This window comes from Gambusia affinis, linkage group LG17 (assembly GCF_019740435.1).
Source record: "Gambusia affinis linkage group LG17, SWU_Gaff_1.0, whole genome shotgun sequence".
NCBI lineage: Eukaryota > Metazoa > Chordata > Actinopteri > Cyprinodontiformes > Poeciliidae > Gambusia > Gambusia affinis.
In genome coordinates, this window is record NC_057884.1 from 6,828,619 (window position 1) to 6,855,201 (window position 26,583).

The 26,583-nt window shown below is 42.7% G+C and overlaps 1 protein-coding gene across 1 annotated transcript in view; it reads left to right on the forward strand.

Annotated features, from left to right (window-relative positions):
• The window catches only part of col5a1 (procollagen, type V, alpha 1), a 98,514-nt gene that overhangs the window by 67,016 nt on the left and 4,915 nt on the right, over positions 1–26,583 (forward strand). The window contains exons 30-64 of the mRNA XM_044096178.1: positions 3,238–3,345; positions 5,218–5,271; positions 6,072–6,125; positions 6,873–6,917; positions 7,123–7,176; positions 7,292–7,336; positions 7,463–7,516; positions 7,603–7,656; positions 7,747–7,800; positions 8,586–8,693; positions 8,783–8,872; positions 9,387–9,440; positions 9,666–9,773; positions 9,876–9,983; positions 11,925–11,978; positions 12,111–12,164; positions 12,249–12,356; positions 12,439–12,492; positions 12,585–12,692; positions 15,013–15,066; positions 15,200–15,307; positions 15,443–15,496; positions 15,595–15,648; positions 15,736–15,789; positions 15,922–15,975; positions 16,073–16,180; positions 16,337–16,390; positions 16,479–16,532; positions 16,733–16,840; positions 17,053–17,106; positions 17,183–17,218; positions 17,304–17,357; positions 17,466–17,924; positions 18,722–18,725; positions 23,766–23,917. Of these exons, the coding sequence (XP_043952113.1) occupies positions 3,238–3,345; positions 5,218–5,271; positions 6,072–6,125; positions 6,873–6,917; positions 7,123–7,176; positions 7,292–7,336; positions 7,463–7,516; positions 7,603–7,656; positions 7,747–7,800; positions 8,586–8,693; positions 8,783–8,872; positions 9,387–9,440; positions 9,666–9,773; positions 9,876–9,983; positions 11,925–11,978; positions 12,111–12,164; positions 12,249–12,356; positions 12,439–12,492; positions 12,585–12,692; positions 15,013–15,066; positions 15,200–15,307; positions 15,443–15,496; positions 15,595–15,648; positions 15,736–15,789; positions 15,922–15,975; positions 16,073–16,180; positions 16,337–16,390; positions 16,479–16,532; positions 16,733–16,840; positions 17,053–17,106; positions 17,183–17,218; positions 17,304–17,357; positions 17,466–17,924; positions 18,722–18,725; positions 23,766–23,917 (2,829 nt within the window). The remainder of the gene's footprint in view (positions 1–3,237; positions 3,346–5,217; positions 5,272–6,071; positions 6,126–6,872; positions 6,918–7,122; positions 7,177–7,291; positions 7,337–7,462; positions 7,517–7,602; positions 7,657–7,746; positions 7,801–8,585; positions 8,694–8,782; positions 8,873–9,386; positions 9,441–9,665; positions 9,774–9,875; positions 9,984–11,924; positions 11,979–12,110; positions 12,165–12,248; positions 12,357–12,438; positions 12,493–12,584; positions 12,693–15,012; positions 15,067–15,199; positions 15,308–15,442; positions 15,497–15,594; positions 15,649–15,735; positions 15,790–15,921; positions 15,976–16,072; positions 16,181–16,336; positions 16,391–16,478; positions 16,533–16,732; positions 16,841–17,052; positions 17,107–17,182; positions 17,219–17,303; positions 17,358–17,465; positions 17,925–18,721; positions 18,726–23,765; positions 23,918–26,583) is intronic.

Genomic DNA, 26,583 nt, shown 5'->3' on the forward strand with positions numbered 1-26,583 from the left:
ATCTGTTGACAGGACGGCTTTTATTGTTTGTACAAATGTTTTCGCTTCCTGTCGACGAGATCACAGCTGTATTCATGCTAATCTTTAGCCCAGTTGAAAGGTAGATGTACAGTTTTCAATACGACTTCTTAGGCCGCAACAGACACCCGATTCTGTCTACCCAGACGAGGAAAAGTAGAAAAGAACTGACAAGAAAGTGTAAAGTGTATTCTCACCAGGACAGAGATGCTGATTTTTTGTTTTTTGTTTCTAAGAGATGAATTATCCAAATAGGAAAGCAGCAGGTCTCCTGGCTCTGTATTTCTAGAGCAACAAGCACCGATCTTGTTTTTTCTTACTTCTTCAGCTTGTGGTTCAACCCCATTGTTTTCTTTAAAAGCTGTGTTCGGTGCTTTCTCTTGAATAGATGTGTTAGCGGGACTGTCAAAGCAAAAATCTAACCGGAGAGTAGTTGGTGATCCTAGTGGGCAAGTGCAGATGACAAACATCTGCACCTGACTATACTGGCTTTGTAGTCAAGTGAACAGCAGTTTGGACTATTTGGTGCTCAGTTTTTGCTCTACAGAAGCAGGGGCTTTCTGCAAAAGGAATGCTACCGTAGAGAGAAACCCATAAAAAGTTCTGTTTTCAGTTTGCCATCCTATAGAACATATGAAACATGCGGAAGAAGGTCCTCTGTTCTGAATAGGCCAAAACGAAACCTTTCAGAAACCTACATGTTGAATGCTTTGTGCGACAGAAACTGAGAGTGCTTCCATACCTGACAAACCAGTAGACATGGTTCGATTGGAGACAAAGATTGCAAAAGTTTCGGTTCTCTTTCTCACTGCACTGTCAAAAGATCCAATCTCCTTGAAAAGCCTGTTTACTCCTTTGCCCGTGGTGGCGCTGCACCAAGACCTGCTGAAGGAAACGACATGAAAACCTCAGAAGAAGACACTTAGCACAGCTTCCTTCTATGCAAAATGTACACAAAAACAGAGTGGTAGGTTTTAGTGACTGTAGGATTTCTCCTTTGTCTTTGGTAAAAAACGTCAGCCATTTTTCCCGCGAGTGGTAGACTCTCACGTTTGTTTAAGTTGTATTTACCCAGAATGCCCTGCCCTATAGTCCACTTCCTGCTTTCGGAGCCATCTCCGATCCGCTTGGCGTCTACAAGCCAATCCGCTTGGCACTCACTTTGGCATTCAAACCACGCCAAAGTTCACGTCAATGGAACCGAAACCAGGAGTTTCATACAGAGCAGAGTTTGCTTTCTTTAGTTCGCATAACGGTTTGTTTAAACTTTCACACCAAAGGAATCAGACTTTCTAGGCAAACAAACTAGATTTTAAGTAAAATGGGACAAAACTGGGTTGATGGGAATGCACCCTATGTCTTGCTAAGAGCCGGAAAGCTTGTCAGACTTTAAAGGAAAAGTTTTATGGGAAAGTACTAAAATATCTTGGATGAAAATGAACACGTTACATGTGAAAAAATTCATATATTAGAGTGGACAAATTCAAATACAGACAACGGAGAATCTTTTGGAAAACCTTCATTGTAAAACATTATCTGTCCAGCCTGATTGAGCTTGAGCAGTTTTAACTGGGCACAAATGCCAGTGTAAAGAGCAACACACCTGGTAGAGACATATCACAGTAGCAGAGGGGTATGGACATTTTTGCAGGGCAATGTAAATTTGTCACTCAAAGCAAATGTAACTTTTCAAATAGTTTGAAGTTTGGCATTGTCCAAGTTAACCTATAGTGACCCCTTCTGAGGCAATCTGCTTCCCCCGCTGCCTAAAGCCTTTCTGACTGCTGCGGAAGAGAGCGTAATGAGAAAACATGAGGTGTTGTTCATGCTGACAGCTATAATCGTGTAGCAGTTTTCAATTCCTTCTCTGCCTCTTCCAAGTCAGTCCTAAACCTGCCGCCTGCCCCCCACCTGCTCCCCCCCACCATGTAGGAGATAAAGAAGTGTGACACACTTACTCCGGAGCAACTCCTCTGAAGTGCATTAGGGATTTACGCTGTCAAGCTGCAGGAAAATATGACTTCCACAGTAAGAGACATAACTCACAGCAGCCCCGTACTTGAAACATTAAATCCCCCTATCCCTGAACCGGGCTGTCTCCAGCTGAAAAGGGAGGGAGAAATCAATGGCACTTTAAACACCACTCCAAGCCCACCAGAGACACGGGCCTTCCGCCTTGTTTTCCTCTGGAGATGACGCCGATCCAGATGAAAGCAAAGATTTGAGGAGGCCCCCTCTGCTCTGGAGATGGCCGCATGGGCTAGGCTGCAAATGACTCGGTTTGAAGCAGGCGTGAGAAAGGGGGCAGCGTGCGCGCGCGTGTTAGCATGCGCGCGGGAGCGCTCAATTTAAAGTGTTTTCTTTGATGAGCCTGCGAGCGTAAGTCAAGTACAGTTTGCCTGATGCCGTTTCATGTGTACTTGAGGGGTGTGTGTGTGTGTGTGTGCGCTTGCTTGCTTACTTTGCAACTCTGCACGGACCTTTAACTAGATACCTTTCACACACCAATGGGCCTCCGCAAGCAGCGCCGGGCTGTCAGTGCCAGTTTGTACTCTGTCATTTAGTGTGTGTGTCCTTTTAAAATGGGAGCACACTTACAGCGAGAAGCAGTAATAGGATTGCTAACCACTTTTCAACAGAAACAGTATCTAACTGGATCCTTTAAGCAAGTGTTCACTCCTGTTAAAAGGGCCAACCTCAACTACTCGGAGCACAACAACTGGCTCAAAAGTGTAATCGGTGTCAGGATTTTCTTTTGTGTGTGTGTGTGTGTGTGTGTGACAAAATGTTCCCTATTTGGCTTACATCTTCATTCTTTCTTATGAAAACACAAATATACTAGTGAGTAAAATGATTAAAATCAGCAACACATAGCAATACAACACCATTAATGTCCATTAATGTTATTCCACTAATAGACAGAAGGTGGCAGTGATACTGTGCCTGGCAAAAGTATTCACACCCTGTGAACTTTTTCCATATCTTGTCACATTACAAGCAGCACTAACGTTAGAGAGTGAATCAAGATTTGTTTGTGAAATACCAACACAAAGTAGTAAATGACTGCAATCAGGTTCAGGACTGATGTGCGCAGCAGGTAGTTTGGTTATGGATAGAGCAATTTCAGTCATTTACATTCTGTCTAGGTGAGAGTTTGTGCTGGCTCTACACCATGTAGGGAAAGAAACGTTCACGCTTTGTGGTTCCTGTGCTGTCCAGGGAGAACTTGGACCAGCGGGACCCAGAGGAGAGGATGGCCCAGAAGGGCCAAAGGGTCGCTCCGGGCTCCCTGGAGATGCTGGTCCGCTCGGCCCCACTGGTGAGAAGGTAAGACGTTTTTTTTTTCCCTTCCAATTTATATTTCTTCACTATGAGTCATACTTATTCCTCACTGCCTGCCTAGGAGAAAGTAAAAAAAAAAGATTAATCTTTATTTTCCTCATCCTCAGTCATGTTTGCTCTAAGATTAAGGCGCAGCCAGGCTTTAAAAGGAAACCATTTTTTTTCCTTCCCAATTATCTGATCTGAACAGGGATCAGTTTGCCCACTCTTCCTGCTCTTCAACCAGCAGAAAGCATTAAAGGCTTCAGACTCTGCATCAGTTAAACACTGAGGAGGCTGCTGTGTATATTTCACACAGCCAATGGCAATTCTCCCAGATGACTTAATCATTTTTTGTAACTGAACTGAGGAGTTGATTTGTTGTCTTCTGACGTTTGTTGGAAGAAGATTCTTAATTATCTCAATGTTTAACAATCCCTTGAACACATGTATTTGATTTTTATGCCTTAGATACTGATTCACGTAGTTATTAAAGCTGCTTCTTTTATGTTTTTTGGGTTTTTTTTTTCAGAATCTGATTTGACCAAATTATTGAGTTGTGGTCAATTTTTCACTTTCCTCATTAGTCTGCGTTAAATAACGCTGATGCCGTCCCCGCGTATAATTAGAATCGAGGCTTCAGATGTAAACAGTGCGGGTATTTGTGCATGTTTAATTTTTGTGTTCATTAACATTAAAAATAATGGGAGGTTTGCTCAGTCTGGTTTTAGAATAATATAATGATGCGGTCGTTTGGTGAAGGTTGAGTTTTCAGTTGCGCTGCATTACCAGTTTTTACTGCCCTTCACCCGCAGCAATCACAGAGAAGCTCAACAGCAATATAGCTCAACAAAGGAAAAATGGGTTCAGCAGCAAATCACGTTTTTTTTTTTTTTTTTTATCTGTTTGCTGCAGTTTATATACTCGGGATGGAAATAAATGTTGCCAGCTGTTATGATTCCATCAATCAGACCGTTTTTATTCTGCAGTGTTTGACACTAGAAATGGTCAAACCATAATGTTATGCTGTCTGTAGAACCTGCCAAAATAAAACATCAAGCTGGAGAAAACAGATTCATGTGCACTTCGTCTGGTGCATGTCAGTGTGTGACTACTTGAGTTTTATTTTTACGTTTTGCATCTAACATGAGAAAACTAATATAGAAACAAATTACAAAAGTTTTAATTTGTATTGCATTTTTTTTTTTTAGCTACTAAAGAAAAAGAATGTAACGTGTCAGTTTAGCTTTAATTGATCTGAGTTATACAAAATTAGGCATTTTTCATTATCAAGACCTATGACAAGAAAAAAAAAACAATAAACCTTTGATGGGCTTTACAAAAGTATAGTAAATTATAATGTCCCTACAGTGGACAGCTGTAATATACTACTACAGTTCAAAGTCTGACTCAATACATACTGCAGGAGTCTGCAATAGACTTATATCTCACTCTTGCTAAAGATATTTTTCACAAGAAGCTGTTTGCTAAACTGCTAGGCTAAAGCTAGCGCATTAGCAAACAGGAAATAGATTCCCTTTTTCACTGTGAATGTCTTTGAGAAGAATAATAAAAACAGTTTTCAGAAAACATGCCAGTTTGTTTGATCCACAAAATAATAGGTGTCTGCCATAATGCAGATTTGCATGCCTCGCACATTAAAGAGGTAGAAATATATGTAGAGGATCACAACCAGTATACCACCAATATGTATCGGGTGTTTGGTCCAACCTCTTTGCTGTTGAAATCTGACAACTGATTATCTTTGTTTTTGTTAAATGTTAAATTTTGTCGTCAAATTGCAACTTTGAGTTTAATAACGGCTCTCGTTTAGGCAAAAATCCCAAGCATTTTATCAAAATGTGTTTTTGTCGACAGGGTAAACTCGGAGTTCCCGGATTGCCAGGCTACCCAGGAAGACAAGGACCAAAGGCAAGTGCTCAACAAATTGCTAACCAAAAGCCTTACTTTCTGGCAAATTAAGGTTTAAGGTAATAATTTTACCAACATGTTTCCCCAAACTGAAAGAAGTAATGGTGAAGATTTAACTAGGAGGTCTAGAATCCTCAAGAACTAGGCGATCACCTCTCCAGAAAGCTGGTTAGCAAATCAAAAAAGGATAATGCCAATACAAAGGTTTTCATTGGTTAGTAAGAAGGGCATACTTAAAGTTTTGCACAGTACTGTTTTTTAATGTAAATGTAAGTTTTACTTTTTTTTTTTTTTTTCTCAAAACTTTCTACTTTGATTGCTATCCTTTGAGAGATCATTGTTGAATTCCCTTTCTTGGCTGAATAAAAGTTGTTCAAAATCTAAACATACCACAGGTATGAATAAAATTAGATGGGAGCTCTAAGACATTACACACTTTGTCTGTCTCTAATGTCATAATGCTGTGTTTCCATTTCCATGTCTTCGAATGCTTTCGAAGCTGTTTTTCTTTTTTTTTTTTTTTTTTAAACCATCAGCTACTTCAAGCTTTAAGCTTGTCGTAGCAAAGCCTCAGTCGGAAAAGTGGACGTGCTTGAAGCTTCCTGATCAAAGAGATGGAGATGTGAAAAAGAAATCCCTGTCAGCCCTCTGCTGCTTATGTGATAACAATAAAACACCACAGCGTCCACTCCCACTAGCTGTAACGGGCTGGGAGTATTCCAGCGAGTGATATAAATAAGGAAAAAGTGTTTATCTTTTCTCTCTCAGGTGACTAATTGCTCTCCTTTTCTACCACACAGGGATCTCAGGGCTTCCAAGGCTTCCCTGGCGCCAACGGAGAGAAGGGCTCCCGGGTACGTCGCACATTGCATTTCCTATTTACATTAGCTCGACAGAGTGTTGGAACACGGACCCGGATCGAGATTGATCAACCCCAGCGGAGGCTGCGTGGCTCCAAAACAGATTTGACCAAGCAGAGGAAGAAAGCACCCGCTTACACAACTCATTTCAAACCAGCAAAAACATTGTTTATCACCCGAAGGCGCTGTGAGCAATGTTTCACGCGCTCTGTGTGTTAGCGACGGGCCATTAGCTCGCCTGGAAGAGTAACAGTTTGTCACCGCGACTGGAGCGGGGCTCATAAAGTTTCTCATCTTTACAGGACAGTCGGAAAGTTTATGGGACTGAGCTGAAAAGGAAGAAAAAAATTAAAAATAATAAGATTCGCTTCTCTCCCTTAAAGGCTTACTACCACTCAAAAGACGCGCTTGTTTTCTCATTAAAGTTAAACGAAGCCCGTTTTAATTTGGGCCCCGCAATATGACTGTTAAACTGTAAAACAAAAAAGTTATTTTCTGTAGCGCTAACTGCTCAAATGTTGGTGATTATAAGAATTAACGATGACATAAAAGCGCACAGGCGTAGACGAGACGTAGAAACTGATCTCAGAGCACAGCGACGGCCTGATCCTGTTGAGCTCTGTCTGCAGATATGATCCTCGTCTGGCCTTTAGATTAATTCATGTCGAGCATGCAGCCCCTCTCCCTTTAATGATGCGAGTTGCCACTCCTTTGATCACTGCATGTTCTTTACATCCACAGGGCACAGGGGGAAAGCCAGGCCCACGCGGACAGAGAGGACCAACGGTTAGTCTTACTCAGCACACTTCAGCTTATCTACAGATGGCAAACTTGGCACCTCGGTAAAAGCAGAAGGGGGCGGGGGCCCTCGACGTGGCTATTCTTGAGGGGGAGCCAAGTCGAAACATTAATTAATCTCAGCGTTTCCAGGTCATCTGTATCTCTGGCCGAGCCCTCTCTGTGATTCTGATCACGTCTTTGTTTCCTTCAGGGGCCGAGAGGAGAGAGAGGGCCGAGGGGACCGACGGGGAAAGCTGGACCAAAAGTCTGTGAAATATTTCGCTCTCATTTTTTGGGGTTCTTTTGCCGAGTTTGTGTGTGTGTTCTTTTTATTTATTTTTTTGTTTTTCACAGCTGACCCCCATACTTTGTTTCCTCAGGGTAACTCAGGAAACGACGGCCCACCAGGACCTCCCGGAGAGAGGGTATGTAGCATTATACTCTTATCAAAAGTCGGGTTGTTTGAAAGGAATCTGTTGTTCTTTTAGACATCACTGATTTCTGACTGGCAGTTATGTATTTTCTTTCATTTTCTTTTTCTTTTATTTCAGGGTTTGCCAGGGCCTCAGGGACCAACAGGTTTTCCAGGACCAAAGGGCCCTCCTGTGAGTCAGATGATCTTTAGAAAGCCACCTTGTTTTTTTATGGAGTACTTTTACTTTGAATTTGTGGATTTGTGTGAATTTGTCAGGGACCCGCAGGGAAAGACGGACTGCCTGGACATCCTGGACAGAGAGGAGAGACTGTAAGTAAAGCTGTTTGATCGCTGAACTTGTTTGAAGTTGCCAGACTGTTCGGTGAAGGGCTAAGTTTTGGTTTCTTCTGTCACATCCAGGGATTCCAAGGCAAGACAGGCCCTCCTGGTCCTCCAGGTGTGGTTGGACCTCAGGTACGCTCCCTGCTTTTGTTCTGTTCCATTTACCCAGAAGGCAGTATCCCGTGCCAAAACATACCAGTCACTTGTTTAGAAGTTACACTCTTGTTAGTGTACTTTCTGAAATGCGCTCGCATCAAAGCGACGGGAACAGCTAGGAACGCTTTCAGCCGGTCCGGCAACAGCTGATTTATTGTTGCGAGAGCCATACCTCGGGTGCTGTTTTTCTTTCTATATTAGCTTTGGGCTCTTCATCCATTATGCATGACTGCTTAGCAGACTTACCCTCCAAGCAGTTCTGCTAATGCCAGCTGAGAACATTGACGATAATGGAGGAACACCGAGGCTTTGAGGAGGAGTTGCCCTCCTACTCAGCAAATGCTCAACTTCTCCTATAGGATTTAAGAACTGAAAGCGTCTTTTCCGTCAACATTCCTCACCAAGTACACACATTAAGCCAAGCACTATGGCTTTGCACCTACACTGGTCTGCAGCTATGAAGCCCCATTACTACAAACAGCAATGTCCTGTATCCTGTGATCGTTTTATTGGAACCATTGCTTACTTATTTAACAATCTGAGCTTCAGTTGCTTCTCTGTTACAATCGGAATAGACAAGCTATTAATGTCACATCAACAGTGAGGATATAACTGTCAGTGGTCATAATGTTATGCCTGATAGCTGTAGGCCTAGTATTTCAGTTGACATGTTACACTTGGATGTTTCTTAAGCTCTTTTATTATTATTATTATTATTATTATTATTATTATTATTATTATTATTATTATTTTACCTGCAGGGACCAACAGGTGAAACTGGGCCAATGGGAGATCGAGGTCACCCGGGACCCCCAGGTCCGCCTGGTGAGCACGGTCTGCCTGGAGCTGCAGGGAAAGAAGGAGCTAAGGTGAAACTTTGGTCTCTGGACCACTAATAAGACTTCCCGCATCTGTTCACTATTTGATTTGGGAAGTTATTTATTCAAACTAACCATAGGGTGACCCCGGTCCTGCTGGCCCAACTGGTAAAGACGGCCCTCCTGGACAAAGAGGCTTCCCCGGAGAGAGAGGTCTGCCAGGCCCTGTGGTAAGTCGTCTCTCTCTGCTCAGCATTCAAATATACCTTCCAACAAAATCAATATCTCTCGCTCCGTGTCTATTTCATAATAGTCCGAGGCTATGAGCTATTAAACTGCTGTAGCAATGTGTTAAAGTCAAACAGCTGTGAGTGGGCTCCAAAACGGGAACAGGCTGTTTATTTAACTTTAGGTTGTTCTTTTTTCCCCTCTCCCATTCTACGAGAAAGTTTATTACACTTTCTCACTGCAAAGTAGATACCAAGAAATCATTGGTAGTATCGTCGTGACATGCCGTATTATGCAGTACACACACCACCTCTCTCTGCGGCGATGAAGCAGATTTGCTGCTGTATTGGTAAAGAACTGTTTTCTCCATCTGCTGAACGGCTGCTCTGGAGACTGCAGGAGGTTTTCTACCTCATGCTGTGCCAGTTTAAAGATAGTGAGTTTATGAGGCAGGATGCTTCCTCGACAGATGTGTGTGTTTGTTTTCTCATGCTTTTCTTTAATTCTGCTCTGCAGGGGGCTCATGGTCTGAAAGGGAATGAGGGTCCTCAAGGTCCACCTGGACCTGCTGTGAGTATAATTCACTGCATCTACATGCTAACCTTTCATTGGTTCAGATGCATCTCTGAGGACAGCCTTCATGCTAAAGTTGCTACATAATGCATATAATGATATATGTAAAATATGTTAGTTACATAAGAGTGATGACACGTGGGACGGATTTTGTGTGTATGTTAGTTTTGATCCCACTTTATTGTTTTGGTGACTAGCATCGATGTGTTTTGTTTGCCGAAGGGTTCTCCTGGTGAGCGGGGTCCGGCCGGCCCAGCCGGACCTACAGGCCCACCTGGACGTTCTGGCCCACAGGGACCACCAGGCCCTGCTGGAGAGAAAGGTGGACCGGTAAGGGGCTCGTGTTACAGAAATAGCCATGGTGTGCTAGATGTATCGGCTGTTTCTTTCTGACTGACTGCGTGGCGTTGCGCTGTTATGAAACAATTCTAGGGAGAAAAAGGTCCTCAGGGCCCAGCCGGAAGAGACGGTATTCAGGGACCTGTGGGTCTACCAGGACCTGGAGGGCCACCGGGGCCACCCGGAGAGGACGGAGACAAGGTCAGTTGCTTTATATAGCTCGATTTCCTTTCTGTCTAAATGGAAAAAAATTGCAATGGAAAGCAATTATTGTCAATCATCTAGTCAGACGTTTACGTAGTCCTACCATTGACACAGACGTTATATTTTAGACTCTTGCTTGTGTATTTTAACAGTTCTGTTAGTGTGTGTGTTGTTTTTTTTTTTTTTTTGAATTGAATGAACAGGTTGTGGATTTTATTCCAATCCACACAGAGCCAAAATGATACATGCAGGTTAAACCAATCTGTTTTTTGGCTTTAATAACTTAGATGTCAGGACCTTTGTAAAAGCTTAATGTTTGTCAACTTTATGCATTTCAGTCCTTTTTGTTTAATGTGTGTTTGTTGATGGGTAACCTATTAACACACACAACTATGTCCAAGCTTTAGTCATTAAAGCTCTGGAAAAAAGTAAGAGACCACTGAAAAATGATCAGTTCTCTGATTTTACTATTTACAAGTATATGTTCGATTAAAGTAAACAAGTTCATATTCATTTCGAAATGTTTTGACTCAGCAAGAGTTCAGAAATCAATATTTGCTGGAATAACCGTGAGGTTTTTAATGGGGTTCAGTGCAGTGGGCTCTTCATCATTATTTTTCCAGTTCAGGTCTGAAGACCTCCATGTACATTACTGTACCAACTCCATAGACTGAATTAGATCTTGAAAACATCGACTCCTACAAAAGTTGTTCTTCTCATCACTATAATTTTCTTGTTGGCCTAAAAGCTCTCCTGAAGACTTTGGTTTTGTCCTGGTAAACAGTTAGAAATTTCACCTGAGCTTGAAAGTGTCCTTTTGAAGTCATTTTTGGTCGGCACTTTTTCAGTCCAGTATCTTGACACTGGTTTGAGTCTTGCTTGTTTCCGAGTGGTTCATGGTTTACAGTTTGAGCCAGATGGTTGAAAAGATTACACACTCATTCAAAAGATGAAGATTCACATAATTTACTTTGCCAACAATGTAAACATGTGCCGTGCTATAAACAGAAATACATGTAACTCTACCCGTGCCCCTTACGCCAGACACCAAAGCTGGGATATAAATCATATTTCTTTTCATCCCTTTCCCTCTGACCCAAACGCTCCGAGAGAAATTTGTTTTACAGAGTTTGCATTGATTAGCAGAACTTTAATTGTCTAGCCAGCCTTGTTGCTGCGGCGCACAAACAAAGCGCCGACAGGCGCTGAATTTAGAGGCAGTGACACAACGTGTCACGGTGACTCTTTAGCATGCAGAGGTGAGAGCAACTCCTTATCCTCTCCAGAAACATTTGCGGGAAAAATCAGCAGCGGCAGAAAGTCAAAGGATAATCTCTCATCCTGTCGGTGAGCTCCTCGGTTCTTGCGGGGCCGCACAGCGGTCCCTGCAGAGAGTGGACAGGCAGAGACAACACCGGGAGCATTTGCTGTGTATGATTTACGGGATATTACTAGCTAACATTTTACAAGCGTTCAGACACTTTCATGCCGTGGAGATTTGACTGACTTGAGGGCTTTTTCATGAGACAAAGCAAAATGCATTGTCTGGCTAACCCCATAAAAGTAATTGCCTTCAGCACTGATAGCTATTAGGAATACACGCCCAAACACCCACAGTGTAGAAAAGGTTTTGAAAGGGCGCAATGGTAGAAATGGCTTTATTTTGTATATTTCAGTGTGCTTTCTAATGGAAGCAATTATCTTGTTTTCCTTTGCTCGATAGCTTGCGAGTGACTCATGATAAGCCCCCATCTGCCCCCTCCTTTAGGTGTAAATTGTCAGAAAAGAGGGCTGGATAAAATGCCTGTTGGTTTTGTCAGTTTCCCATATCTGGTTTTGTGTTATGGGAAATGTCCGATCAGGTGATGCATAAGCATAATGTGCATGATGTATCCTTTGCTTAGGATTGTGTTTCACTTTGATGGTACTGTTTCACAGGGAGAGCTTGGAGAACCAGGACAGAAAGGAAGTAAAGGTGACAAAGGAGAACATGTAAGTTTTTGGGGTTTTTTTCCTAATCAACCATTTTACATCTTCGCATTTTGATGCCTACTTAGTTTTCTAGTGAATACACGCACCTCATATAAAGAAAAATAACACAAGACTCGATGTGCTCCTCTCCAGGGTCCTCCAGGTCCTACGGGCCCTCAAGGCCCTGTCGGAGCACCAGGTCCTGCTGTAAGTGTCTGCTTTGTGTATCTTTACTGCTTGGTCTAGCAACTCTACAACATGGCTCACTTTATAACCTCTTATTTTTTGCAGGGTGCAGATGGAGAGCCAGGTCCCAGAGGTCAGCAGGGCATGTTCGGCCAGAAGGGAGATGAAGGGTCGAGAGGTTTCCCAGGACCTCCAGGCCCAGTTGGGCTGCAGGTGTGCACCCCAATATCATCTCAAGTATTTTGAACAATCAAATCAAGAACAGACAAAATTCAACCGTCTTCTAATTCTCCAGGGCTTGCCTGGTCCACCTGGTGAGAAAGGTGAAACGGGAGACGTCGGTCAAATGGTGAGAGGGGCACTGAGACTGTGATTGCATGGAAAGAAACATCCAGCCCAAACTCATTCACAAATTAAAATGACTTTTATCGTCTACTACAGGGTCCACCCGGTCCTCCTGGTCCCAGGGGTCCTTCAGGTGCCCCTGGTGCCGACGGTCCTCAGGGACCGCCTGGTGGTGTCGGAAACCCTGGTGCTGTTGGAGAAAAGGTAAAATTTATCACCTGGTTTTATTCACTAATATCTCGAAACATTTTCCGGATAAATTAATGACACTCAACTGAAAATAAGAAGAAATCCACATATTCACTGTAATTGTTATCTTTATGCTAAAATGAGGTAGCTAAGCAAGGTGTTAGGCTGCCTCGCTACATGGTTAGCAAGATTGTTAAAATCTATTAAAGAAGAGAGTAATGGCTGCTTCTAAAACTATTGGTGTGCAAATTGCAGACCTAGCAAACAGATTACATGGTAGCAGCTAATAGTAATTCACTATTTATTAGTAGAGGCAACATTTTATGTAAAAGAAGTTGCATAAAACGACTCAATAAAGGAGGTGTTTACAGTTTTAGTGTCAAAAATATATGAAGGTAATATTTTTAAGCTGTTTTTACCAGCATTTATTAGAAATTAGCACAGCTAGCATAGCTTACGCTAACAGCTAGCTTCCCAGCCATTTTCTTTACATATTGACTATGTAGCTGTAGCAGCTTTTTTTCAGTCTAAAAAAACTTAAACCATAAAACATGTAACAAGAATACTAACATAAAACTATGCTGCCCTTAAAACTGCGCAAACAGCTCACCTTTTGCAAACACTGTGCCTGGGTAACTTATGGGAGGATGTTCCTGTTTTATGGATCGGATTCTGAGTTCGGTCGAGTTGGGAAATTTCCCCCCACCCCCCAGCTTTTTTGCTTTCTCTGCTAAATGCTGCAAGGTTTAAGTTTTAAAATAGTTTGACGGCTTTGTGTGTCTGCATGTTTCTGCTGCTGACTGTTGCGCCCACTTGAAGGGTACAGCACTGTAGTTTCCTCTACTCTGTTTTATCCACGTTACAGTGATTGATACAGCACTGTTATAAGACTTAAACGCAGATTCACATTTAGTTCTTTGAACCCTCTGGATGAAGCGATAACTGTAAGACATTATATTTCCAAATCAGGCTGCAGTGCAGAGGTTGAGATGGATCGAATGGATCTGAGGAGGGGGGGTGACTATGATTGGTGGAATTATTTCTAATGTTTTTATTTGCCAGTAGAAAAAAAAAAATGCCAGAATGGGAGCAATCTGAAAGCATTAACCTTGAAACATTTGCATTTACTTTAAAACCTCATCTGCCAATTTTCGCTACCAAATCCGGTGAAGGAGAATTCTACGTTCGCAGGCGAATACTTCATTAAAAGCCACTCTCGGATAGACTTCTCATTCGTTGCTGCTATTTCATTACAAAGAGGCCCATTTTGGCAGCTGCGCGGCTGCTGAGCTCATCATTCTGCGTCCGTAGTGATGATGTGATTTGTTTTATCTCCTTCAGTCAATAGAATCACCTTTTGCTGCTTCATAATCCCCATCCGAATAGCTTCTCCTCCTTCTGCACGAACCCACACACTGCTCTTCTTGGCTAATCGCCCTTCAGCTGAAATGGCATTTTATTGGCCGGCGCACAAAGTTGGCAGGCAACAAAAAGTCAAGCCTATTTTTTATTTTTTTCTCCTGTAAACACAATCCCTGGTGTATCTGTGATGAGCAGCTGTCTCGATTTCCTTTTTTTTCCCCCTCCCCCTCTTGTCAGCAGATTTAGCCAAAAACACCGCTGGTAGACGCAAGCAGGGTTGCATTTATTAAAAAACAAACAAAAAATAAAAATAAAAAACAGCATGTGTTGCTAAAACTTTAAGGTTCAAATCATGCTTGGTTTGGATTTCTTTGCAACAGCATGAGAGGTTTTGAAAGACAGCTCAACGCTTATTTTACAAAATCCCTTCCGACGCCCAAAAAACCCCCCCTAAAAAACACTGAGCCGTCCACGCCTGAGGGAATCCGGATGTGCTGATGACAACACATTGCCGCGCAGCAGCCCCGTCCCTGCCGCTGCGGAACGATTTGCTCCATGCCTTCTGAACATGACATGGGATAATATTTTCTCCACAAAACAAGTGCAGCAGACTTTATCCATTAAGCCCCAGCTGGGAGGGCAGTAGCTCTACGTGACAGTGAATAACGACTCTGCCAACGTGCGTAGGTGAGTCAACGGGGCAACTATTCAGTAGGGTGACATTGGGAGGGTGACATGGGGGAAGGACAAGATATATGGACAGGCTTTGGGGAGAACAGTGAGGTCAGCAGGCTCTATCCTCCAACCATCTCCTCGCACTTGATGGATTGAAGTCTCCCGTGTCACGCCTTTCTGTTCTCATTCAGGTGACAAGGGCACAGGGACAGTCAGGGATGCTGCAAGTGGTGGCATTTGTTGATCCGCAGTGGATCCCTCGGCTGATAATGTATGTTTGTCCGTCCCCTTCTCTCAGGGAGATGCCGGTGAGACGGGAGAGCCGGGACTTCAAGGGGAAGTTGGTCCGCCGGTGAGTAAATCCGTCTCTTCTTTTTTCGACTTTATTTGAGCCAAATGATCTAAAGTGTACTCTTTGAAATTGTAACCCTTTGTTTTTGTGCATCTGCTTTATATATATATATGCATATGTCTTTTTACCGTAGGGTCCAAGAGGAGAGCGTGGAGAGAAGGGAGAGGGTGGTCCAGCTGGTGCTGCGGGACCTCCTGGCCCTAAAGGTCCACCTGGAGATGACGGCCCTAAGGGCAGCCCTGTGAGTTCTAATCTGCCTTGAGCTTAACACAAAAACACTTTTGACACTGCAACAATGGTTGCCCAGGTCATCTTTACTGTGCTAAATTAAAAATTACAAGCCCAAAAAGACGAGTGGTTTCTATCTAATTCTTAGGGTCCGAGTGGCTTCCCTGGAGACCCTGGACCCCCTGGAGAGCCCGGTCCAGCTGTAAATATACACATGACTGATTGCCTCTAAGCTCTGGTGTTTACATTGCTTAAATAAAACATATTTTTTGACTGAGGTTCTTTTTGTATGTAATTCAGGGTTTGGATGGCCCAGCTGGTGATAAGGGAGACGACGGAGAGGCCGGGCAACCTGTGAGTGCTTTGGTTACTTGTAAAGGGGTTATTACTGCTTTGTCGTTGTTGAAAAGTGTTAATGGCTTCATTTTTATTTCAAACCAGGGTTCACCTGGACCCACTGGGGAGTCTGGTCCCTCTGGACCACCCGGAAAGAGAGTAAGTACAACCTGGAGGTCTTTTCATCTTGTTTTGATAAAAAAATAAAAATAAAATTACCAGATACTACACTCTTATGTTCTCTGTTTGCATTATGCTTCAATAATCTCTGTCAATAATTTATTGAAACAGGGGCCTCCTGGTGCACTGGGGCCTGAGGGAAGACAAGGAGAGAAAGGGGCCAAGGTAACTCATGGAATACGTAAAAGATCTCTATATTTCATGTCTTCCATTTTGTGAATATTTTCCATACGAATAAAAATGCAAATTATAACCTTAAAAGGGAGAGCCAGGAATTGAAGGACCCCAAGGAAAAACAGGCCCTGTGGGCCCTCAGGGATCACCTGGAAAGCCTGGTTCAGAAGGACTTAGGGGTATCCCTGGCGCAGTTGTAAGTACAAACTGACTTCTTTTGTTCTGCAAAAAAGTAAAAGGGAAAAATGCAACATTTATGCATAGAAAGTTCTGGCTAACAGCAAAATATAAAAGATTCACACTGTTTGGAGGTAGGCTTTGAAAATCCTGAATAACTGATGTTTGTTTGAAGGGCGAGCAAGGACTGCCTGGCTCCCCAGGTCCAGATGGACCTCCTGGACCGATGGTGAGTAAATGCACCGGCCCCAGCTTTACTTTTTGCTTGCAAACATGCAGTGTTGGTCTGATCCGAATGACTCTTGTTTTCTTCACAGGGCCCTCCTGGTTTGCCTGGTTTGAAAGGAGACACTGGTGTTAAAGGAGAGAAAGTAAATACCCCCAATACCCATTAAAGCAACCTAAATAATTCAGAGCACCGGCGTAACATTAAAACTAATGACCAAACTCAATAACTTATGAGATTTCTTTGCCTCTGGTTGTCAATTTGGCAACCTTATGTTTAGAGGCTCAGTCAGATAGATGTATTTATGCTCTAACTGATGTATTACTGACTGTTTTTTGTCCGCAGGGCCATCCGGGTCTCATTGGTCTGATTGGACCCCCAGGTGAACAGGGCGAAAAGGGTGACAGAGGTCTTCCCGGCCCTCCAGGATCGTCCGGTCCCAAAGGAGACAACGTAAGCAACACGGCCGAGAGGGGAGCAACGCTACTTTAGCAATCGCCAACCTCTCTGAACGACCCTGACAGTCTTACCCATACTTAGGGAAAGATTTTAGTTCAGCTAAATTAGCAGACAGAAACCTTTGGTTATATCTTGAACTTCTCAGTTCTGTATAATTCAGAGAATAAACATGCCTGGGGATTTACATGTCGTCTTCTCTCCGTTAGGGTATCGCTGGTCCTACAGGTCCCCTAGGTCCAGTTGGACCTCCTGGCTTACCTGTAAGTCTATATTCTGATAGCAGCCAGTGTCCTTTCTTGGCCGGTATTGATTGCTTGATATCGTTGGTGTCTGTAGGGTCCCCCAGGTCCCAAAGGAGCCAAAGGGTCGTCTGTAAGTGATTTACAAAAACCTGAATGTTGTAGAGGCGACAACAAGCGTGTGTAAAGAGTAATCGGTTTGTTTTTCTTTCTTTCAGGGTCAAACAGGTCCAAAAGGAGAGACTGGAACCCCTGGTCTTCCTGGCCCCCCTGTGAGTAATCCAACAGGATCATTAATCTGTCCAAGTGTTTACCGATATACTTCCTTGCGTCTCAACATTTATTTATTGTTTTTGTCTCTGTCCGTCTATCCCCAACAGGGCCCTCCCGGTGACGTCATCCACCCGCTCCCCATCGTCTCTCCCGTTAAGGGCAGAACACGTAGGAACATCGACGCCAGCCAGATGGTGGACGACGCCGCCATGGATGCCAACTACAAGGACTACGACGACGGCATGGAGGAGATCTTCGGGTCGCTCAACTCGCTGAAGCTGGAGATCGAGCAGATGAAGCACCCGCTGGGCACGCAGAGCAACCCGGCTCGCACCTGCAAGGACCTGCAGCTGTGCCACCCTGATTTCCCCGATGGTTCGTGTGATGTTCCGTTTCATACGCAGGGCCCTTCTGCTCCGCTCTTCATAACTCGCTCTCGAATCATTAATAATGCAGCAGCAGCCGCCAAAGAGAAATGTTTAAGACAACAGAGCGCAGATGAACGGGACGTCGAGTTCCGTTACGGATACCGATGTCTCATGTTTCTGTACGCTCTGAATGCCGCAGTGATTTTCTTTTGAGAAAAGAAAGAATGTCAAAGAAATTGGAGAAGAAAAAAAAAAAGCGCAAACATAGAAGCACACAATATCAGAGCTTTTACTCTTGAGTTGATTTTGGAGAAAAGGTAACAGCCAGAGACCGTCCACTAAATGACATATCGCTTTTCATGATTACCCAGCTCAATATTTACATCTGACTAAATTCTCACTGTACATGTATTACCTTGCTATTTCTACATAAATTTCACTTAAGACTGATTTAGGTACAGTAAAAGCCATTATGCAACCAAACTGAATTTAGTTCTTGCTATTTTCTTGTCCAGATCTGTAAAATTCAAACCACTGGTTGTTTTGGAAAAAAGAAAAATTGCTTTACATCTCTTTTACAATTTTGGCTTTGGGGAGCATAAGTTCCGGATGATATATTAAGGAGACTTATCCACTGATCCGACTTGTTTAGCGCCGCTTCTGGTTAGCACAAGTGAATTGTGTCCAAAAGCCGTCCTTGAGGGAGCAAGCCTGGTTCAGCACAACAGATTTTTAATGAATGAGTCACTGCCAGGCTACTGCACAGCCTGATGATAAACTGAGCAGGAACATCCTGCCACTTAAATCAGGAGTAGCAGGGAGACGTCTAAAACATGCAGGACATCTTTTCCCGAAGACCCGCTGGACTCCGCTAGCTAAGGTGCTTCTTTATTTATTTGCTTAATTAATCTCCAGACAAGACAGTTGCAGCCTAGGATGTTAAGAAAAAATATGTACGCACAATATTTAAGTCCCTTAATCTCCTCTGTTGACAGGAAGGTAAAACACAAACACAGTGTCCTTTGTAATTATCGGATCCCCTGGTATATATATGTTCAAAAACAACTGAAAATAAGTTTTCTTTTGCTCAAGCATAAATAGTATGATGCTGATTTTTTAAGGACAAATCTAACCATTCATTTTTGTTGATTTAATCGGTGGGGAAAATACACCTAAAACCTAAAGGTAAAAAAAAAAAAAAAAGGTGCAATCAGCTTCACTTCTTGTAGTTTATAAAATACATATAGAATCACTTTATCATTAATGACAAAGTGTCTCCTAGTCATGATAAATCATTGTGTTCATCATAATCATAAGGAAAAAAAACATGCATACTTTTGTTGTTCATATCATTTTTCCACAATTTTCGGAGCGTCACTAGATTTCAAAATCTGAAGTGAGAAATAAATGCAACTTAAGACTGAACTCCTTGAATGCAATATTTGGAATGTTATATTTGCCATAATATGTTTTAGCCTGTTGGATGGACTTTTCCTGCCCTCATTGCCCACAGCAGATGTGTATTTGTAGTGGCTGTGACATTGTGATGAAGGAAAAGCACATTATTCAGTAACAGCTCAACATCTCTGTGTTTTCCTGGCACTTCGTAGCCTTAGGTACGATTACTGTAAGCTCTGTAGCAGCAGAGCAGCACTACTCTGTTACCAGAGTTTTTTGATGATTTAAGGTTTTATATTTGGAGCAGCGTATGGGTCCATTACCGACTTTATGCGGTGACAGATCCGCTGCCAATCGAGGGTTGGATTTTTTTTTTTTTCAATTACTTTTTTTAGTGCCGCTTTTATTGTTTGCTGAATAAATGCCATAAAACTTTGTGCTAAAATTTTAAGTTCATATTATCCAAGTGTCATAAACTTTTAACTTACAGTCCATTACTTCCCTCTGCCCTGGTTTATAAATGGGACATATTACAGAGATCAGTTTTTCACTCTTCAAAATATCGCCTAATTTTGCTCATGAAGGTGAATATCAATAATTCTGCTAAATTCCTGACATTTTTTAAAGCCTTGTGTACACATCTTTACCATGAATGTCAACAACAAAGGAGGGTTGTGGAAGACCTTTCAGTCTGGGTCTGATTTAAACACTGACTTTATTACAAGAATACAAAAAGACTGTTCCTTTACCCTTTTGTTTCATTTTAGCCAAGCGGATTATAAACACAAAGCTCTCCCATTGCAGTTTTTACACTTTCCCCTCTAAATAAGGATTAATTGTGTCGTATTTGACATTTACAGCCCTGGAAAAAATTATGAGACCACTGCACTGAACCCCATTGAAAACATCCTGGTCATTCCACCAAATGTTGATTTCTGAACTCTTCCTCAGTTAAAACATAAGTATTGTTTTACTCAATCATATACCTACAAAACGTAAAATCTGATCATTTAAAGTGGTCTCGTAATTTTTTTTTTCCAGAGCTGTATATGTTATCCTAAGATGTCAGGTTACTCTGCATGAGAAAAGGACAGGCATCGACTGCTCTACACCATTCACCAAATGTGGAAAAAGAGGCTAGAGGAAGATGACTCATCAGTTATATTTTACAAACAGTAGACAACATTCTCTCCAACTCACCCAAAAGCTTCTTTTTTTTATTATTATTTACACACTTTCTGGTTCATTGTGCATTTGTGTCAGTGCTACAGCCATTTTAATGATCCCACTCATCAAGCCTCAGAGGGGTGATGAGGGTTTGCTTAAAGCTCTCTGGTTTGTGTCTGAGGCAGAGAGAATAGCCCCCGCTGTCAGTCTTGGCATTGATGCCAAACGAACTCTCCCACATATTATCATCAGAGCGCTAAACCCACACCGTCCAGATGGAGCACAAGAAAAATCACAACACTAGAGATGAGAACTTCCAGCGACAGGTGATTCTTCATCGACGCGTTAGGCGACCGCTGACAGTTTCATATCAAACCTTGCTCGCTAATTATAGAGGAATTCATCACTGTCATGGCTGAGGCCGTAACGAGTCGCGCCGTGGATTTTGATGGCAGAACGATGTTAGCGCCCATCTTTAAACCTGAGCTGGAGAGATCAGCGTCTGGCTAAAAGTATGCGTGCATCCGTCAAACCTTTCCACGTTTCGTCTTGTTCCGACCGCAAGCGTCGGCGTATTTCAACGGGATTTTGTGCGACAGAACAGCCAAGTTGCACATAGTTGAGAAATTTTCAACAGAAAAGTCTTAAGAGTTTCCCCCTCCAGCTGAATCCAGCTATTCTGCCAAGGTTTGTTTGAGAATATTAGTGGATAAACCAAGGAGCACACAAGGTAGGTCAGGAATAAAGTTGTGGTTGCTAAAGGAGATCACCCTCAGCTGTAAAGTAAAGGTGGGCGACATGGACGTTAAGCTTTATCACGCTATTTTGTTGTATTATGGTGGAAACTAAGTGTCAATAAGAACTACTTAATACATTTTTTTAGGCAAGTGTATGGCTGTGACTGCAAATATTGCTCTGGAACAACACAGTCACATGACGGCGTGTGATTTGTGTCACTAAAATGCACACAGCAACTGCATGAATATGTTTTCAAATGTATTGGCACTCTCATTGAACAAAGAGTGGAGAAACCACTACAACTAACAACAATGACAATGTTGGAGAGTTTTAAACAGAGTTTATTGGAATTTATCGTGGCATTGATAAATGAAAATTGTTGTCAGAATAAACGGCGTAAGTGATGAACAATAAACGACCTGATAAATTCCAAAACCCATGGTAAAGTAGAAATGGAAAAGGAAGCGGTACATATTTCTTTGCTGGAGTTCACTGTTGCTAAGAAGAACAGCCCTGCAACTACGATTTATGGACAAGTGGCAAGAAAATCTACGTTACATACATAGTGAAACATGGTAGTGGCAGCACATGCTGTGGGGATTTTCCTTTCAGCAGGGAGAGAGGAAACTGGTCAGAGATGATGGGAAAATGATTGTAGCTAAAGAAAACGAAATCCTGAGAGAAAGACTGTAGATCAGCTAGGAGGTTTGCCTTCCAGAAGGGGCCCTAAAATTACAGCCAGAGTAACAATAGAATGGTTTAGACCAGGGGTTTTCAAAGTATGAAAGGGTGAGCCCCCCTCCAAGGAGCACAATGCCAGCCAAGCCCCCCCCCCCCCCCCCCCCCCTTTGAAAAAGTAACTATAATCGGACTACTGATTACTCCTTGAAAAAGTAACTTAGTTAGATTACTGACTACTTGATTTGGAAAGTAACTAAGTTACATTAAAAGTAACCTTTTAGTTACTCTCAGCAGCTGCTAACAACGCTCTGCCTCCTGTGAAAATCACATTGAGCTTTGCCAAAACTTAATTATCAGCTATTTTATAATGGTAACATCAACAATGTGTCTCCACTTATAAGGTTGGACTGAAGAGGAGATTGTACAAAAAAACAAAAAACGTGAGTAATTTGTGTGGTCCACGGAAAACTCTAAGTAGGATTTTAAAGCCCCCCCCCCCCCCCCCCTCCCCCAGCCTCCAGGTTCTGCGTTACGGCCCTGCGTTTGGTGTCAGCGCAGCGCACAGAGCTCCTCCTGAAGCTCCACAGCTCAGATGGTTGCACAGATTTGTGACACTTACCGTAATATTAATAATTATAACGGTGCTAACTTGCCATTATAACTATTGCCAACTACGGACACGTTCATTCGTGGTTGTTTTCACGTTTATTGCGCTGTTCATATTGGTCTCGATGTTTGCAGTTTTCTGGAGCTCGACGTCATTCAGAGGTAATAAATTAAGTTGACATTAACAAAGACACAGCGGGACGGATCATCCTGGAAATGATGAACAAGGAGAGACTGAGTAAGACTCCCTTGATGACGGACAAATTCTGGGATTTATTATGAGTCTCTGCTTATTTCCAAGCCCAAATGAGTAACTTCACGTTCAAAAACGAGCCCAAAAAGGCGCAACCAGCAACTCATTAAATTTTCAAGCGACTTTAAAAAAATGAAGCCCAAAGCCGCTTGTAATAATCGGACTTGTCGACAGAAACTCAAAAATAGTTCCAGTTTTTCCACCAACAAAATGCGCATCTCCCTCCATTGTTTACATTTCTGTTGCATAGAGACGTCGGTCTCTCGACAAGACGAGTAGAGGAAATATAATTAAATAACAAAAGAAGATAGTAACGCACAGTAACGCAAAAATGATTTTGATAAGTAACTGTAGTCTGACTACTGGATTTGAAATAGCAACGCGTTAGATTACTCGTTACTGAAAAAAGTGGTCCGACGTCAGTAACGTTACTGACATCACTGGCCAAAACATCCTCTAAGGGGGGAAACATTTCCACTGATCCCCGCTCCACACGCGCACCCCACAGTACCAACTTTTTCCTAAATCCACAGAGTTGATCGTGTGCGTAAAAGACGTTTCTCTCACATCAGTAGACAGCAAGCAGATAGCTTTTCCGGTTTATTTTTTCCCTCGCACCGCGCCTCCCCTAAAGTGCTCTGGCGCCCCCCAGGGGAGGCGCGCCTCACACTTTGAAAACCGCCGGTTTAGACCAAAATATATTCTTGTGTCAAAGTCCTGACCTAAATCCAGTTGAGAACCTGTGGCTTCCTGTTTTGGATTTGAGCTTGAGCCGTTTCCGAAAAAGGAGTAGTTTGCTGTAAGGCTGTTCTCCACAGTTCTTGTGAAAGCAGCAGCGGACTCAAATTACTTGATCTTTTTAGAAAACATTCAAGTGGTTGGAAGACTTTAACAAATCTCTGCAATAGTATCAGAGAACCACACAGACTGCCTAGCAGAAACAAAAACATTAATGTAAAAAGAAAAAAGAAAATCTCCATGCAGGCGAGCAATCATTTAATATCACTGTGTACTTATGAATATTTCAGCAGCAATTATCCGCCAGCTGCAGTTTGTACCGTAGCGGTGGGTAGAAACTCTCATGCCGTAGTCCAGCAAGGCCACTTGATCTCACTGAGCCGCGTTTCAGATCTGAAGGATTCATCCCTGGAGAACAAAAGGAGAAAGAAGAAAAGCTGAAAAGGGGAGGGGCTGAGATTTCTGTCGAATCTGTTTCCTCTCTTTAACACCTCTCTTCCCCACCCTTCCTCTGCCTTCTTTTGTTGATCCGTGCCCCCAGGCTAGGCTCACATCCTGGGTAAAGGAGACTGCCGGTTCCTGGTTCAGTGAATTCAAACGTGGTAAACTGGTAAGCCTGACTCTTACGTCCCTTTCCCTCCCCTGAACACTTCTTATATTTTACAGAGCAAAATGGCAAAATGGCCCAAAGACTCGCCAGGCACTTGGTATAGTCACTACAAGAGAGGTTCGCTGGTAAGTGGCTCGGCCTGCGGTTCCCAGAGTCCCCGGCCGAGGCCCGGGCTCTGCATGGTTCTGGTTCTGGTTCTGCACTATGAAGTATGTATTAAGCCTGGCACTACGCTTGTAGGTTGTTAATTTATGATGCATGACTCGGCATGAGCTGCATTTTTCTTCAGTCCAGCAAAAATGTAGAAGAGATGCGGTCAGAAAGAAATGGAGGAGAGGTTTGTGGACGGATGATAAGGATTACTTTAGATCAGTGGTGCTCTGGGGGTCCAAAACGACCGATGACCACTTTTTCATCAATATTGATGAATTATTGACTTAAACAAGGTCCTATATCTTGCTGAAAAGTAACATGGAAGTTAGTTTGTCTTAATTCAAGTGTGCTAAGGTATTTGTACTAGAAAGTAAGCAACAATACTTAAGACTGCGGTTTTTCAGTGTTAAAACTACTGGACCACAATTTCCATTAAGTTAAAAATGCAAAAATTAGATGATATTTCTTTTGTTTTGATTTACCTGCTCAACAAAAAATATTTTCATTAGAAAATCTTTACAGATCAAAGACATGAACAGGGCTTCAGACTGTTAACTTATTGAAAGAAAAAATAGACGGAGTCATCAGTTGTTTTCTGTTCTGCTGGCCAGATTTTTCACCATTTTTCACCAAATCATTCCAAGTTCCACAAATGACCCTCGGATCACACTTTAGACACACTTGCTTTAGAAGCAAAATTGGATTTCACAAAAAAAAAAAAAAAAACAACTTCCTGCTCTATCCAGTCCATGATACCTCTACTCCATATAAGTAGCATCTCTTGAGTGACTCAGTACCTTGACGTTATGCCCATGAAACACAAGTTCATCACTTTATGCCTCTTTCTTAAAAGAACAAAAAAAAAGCAGAGCATAAATATTCCAATCCTGCAATTCTCTTTGTGCTGCTGCTGATTACACACTCCCAGTGTGTCAGCGTGGATCCAGGTCAATGCGGTCAGGGCACTCAGTCACCACTCAGAAGCTTCTGGCGACTTGTGATGATGAAGAGGTAACGTTTCTCCTGAGATGTGTGGCTGCATTCACAGTGTACGGGGCAGAGAGTGAGGAGGGATGTGAATGAAAAAAAAAAAAAAGAAAAAGAAGAGCTAACTGGTAAGCCACTCCTGAACGGGAGCCTCAGCGCCTGTGCTGTTCGATCAATCAATCAAATTTTATTTGTATAGCACATTTCAGCATCCAGGCATTTCAAAGTGCTTGACACGATTTCAAACACAGAAACACAATGCAACATAGAATCAGTAATCAAAACACGACAATAAGTCAAGTTCCATCAGTAAATTTGTTATGGAACGACGCCTCCGGAATGATTAGACTCGTTAATCTATGACTCTGCGGCGAGTCGCAGCACAAATACATCAAAACGACAAACATCTTCCCCTGGTTCCTACTCTGAAAAAGATCTGGAAAATATGGATGTCCAGACTCGTAATCTTTAATAACCCAGATATCTTTTTTTTATTTTTTATTTTTTATCTGCCTTAAACACAATGTGAGGTAATTCATTTATACTTAATGGGACAGTATTATCCCAGCCTCATATTATCATTTTATAGCTCACTCCAGTAACTATGTTGCCTTTAGTTGTTGCATATATCATATATGACCTGAGAGAAATTTGCCGTTGTAATTTAACGATTTGAAATTCGGCCCATTTCTCTGAGAAAGTCAGGAAGTCATCACAACATGGCTCCTCTTTTAACCCTTTAACAAAGTTTTTACCTGCATTGCTCTGAGACGCAGCTCGTATAACGAGCTCAGAGGACGTACAGTTCCACCTGGTGTTTGCCAATTGCTGCTGGCTAGTCTGAAGGAGCTGAGTGGGGGAGCAGGGGAGGGTGGGTGCTCTGTGAGGTGGAAGCTCACAATCTGGGAAGCTTGGAAAATCCAAGGAGGAGCTTTGTCCTCAAAGGTGGCGCTAGCTCCACCCAGGCGTTTTGCACAGCTGAACGGTTGCCATGAGAGATTTAAAGATTTCTCAAACATGCATGAAGGAAGCAAGGCAACACTCCAGCTATGTTTTTGAAACATGGAATGATATCATAGCTTGATGTAAGGTCGATTTTAAGGAAAACACTAAAATAAAACCCCAAAACACTGCAAACTCTTGAAATAAGTCTGGAAAAGTACAGGAAAGGGATCAGGCGCCCCTCACTCTTTGTCTCCGTTCATTTTGAATGTCAGCCCTGTGGGGTATCTCGTGTGCATGCGCATGCAAGCATCGGCTCACCACGTGCCAAAGCCAGTCGAGGAGGGAAAACACCGAGGCACCAGATGGTTTGCTGCTCCGGCTGCATGGCACATGTTCAGCATGCACTCTACGCTCAGTAAGTCCTGTTTGTCTGCAAGGCGAAGTGGATCTAATGGATTCCTGATGGTTGGTATGCAGATTGTCATTTAAGAGCATTAAAATAAACTGGATCAACTAGGATTGGTTCCAGATGTATCTAATCAGTTTGGATTATGAAGCCCTGTAATCATCTTAATGGGATG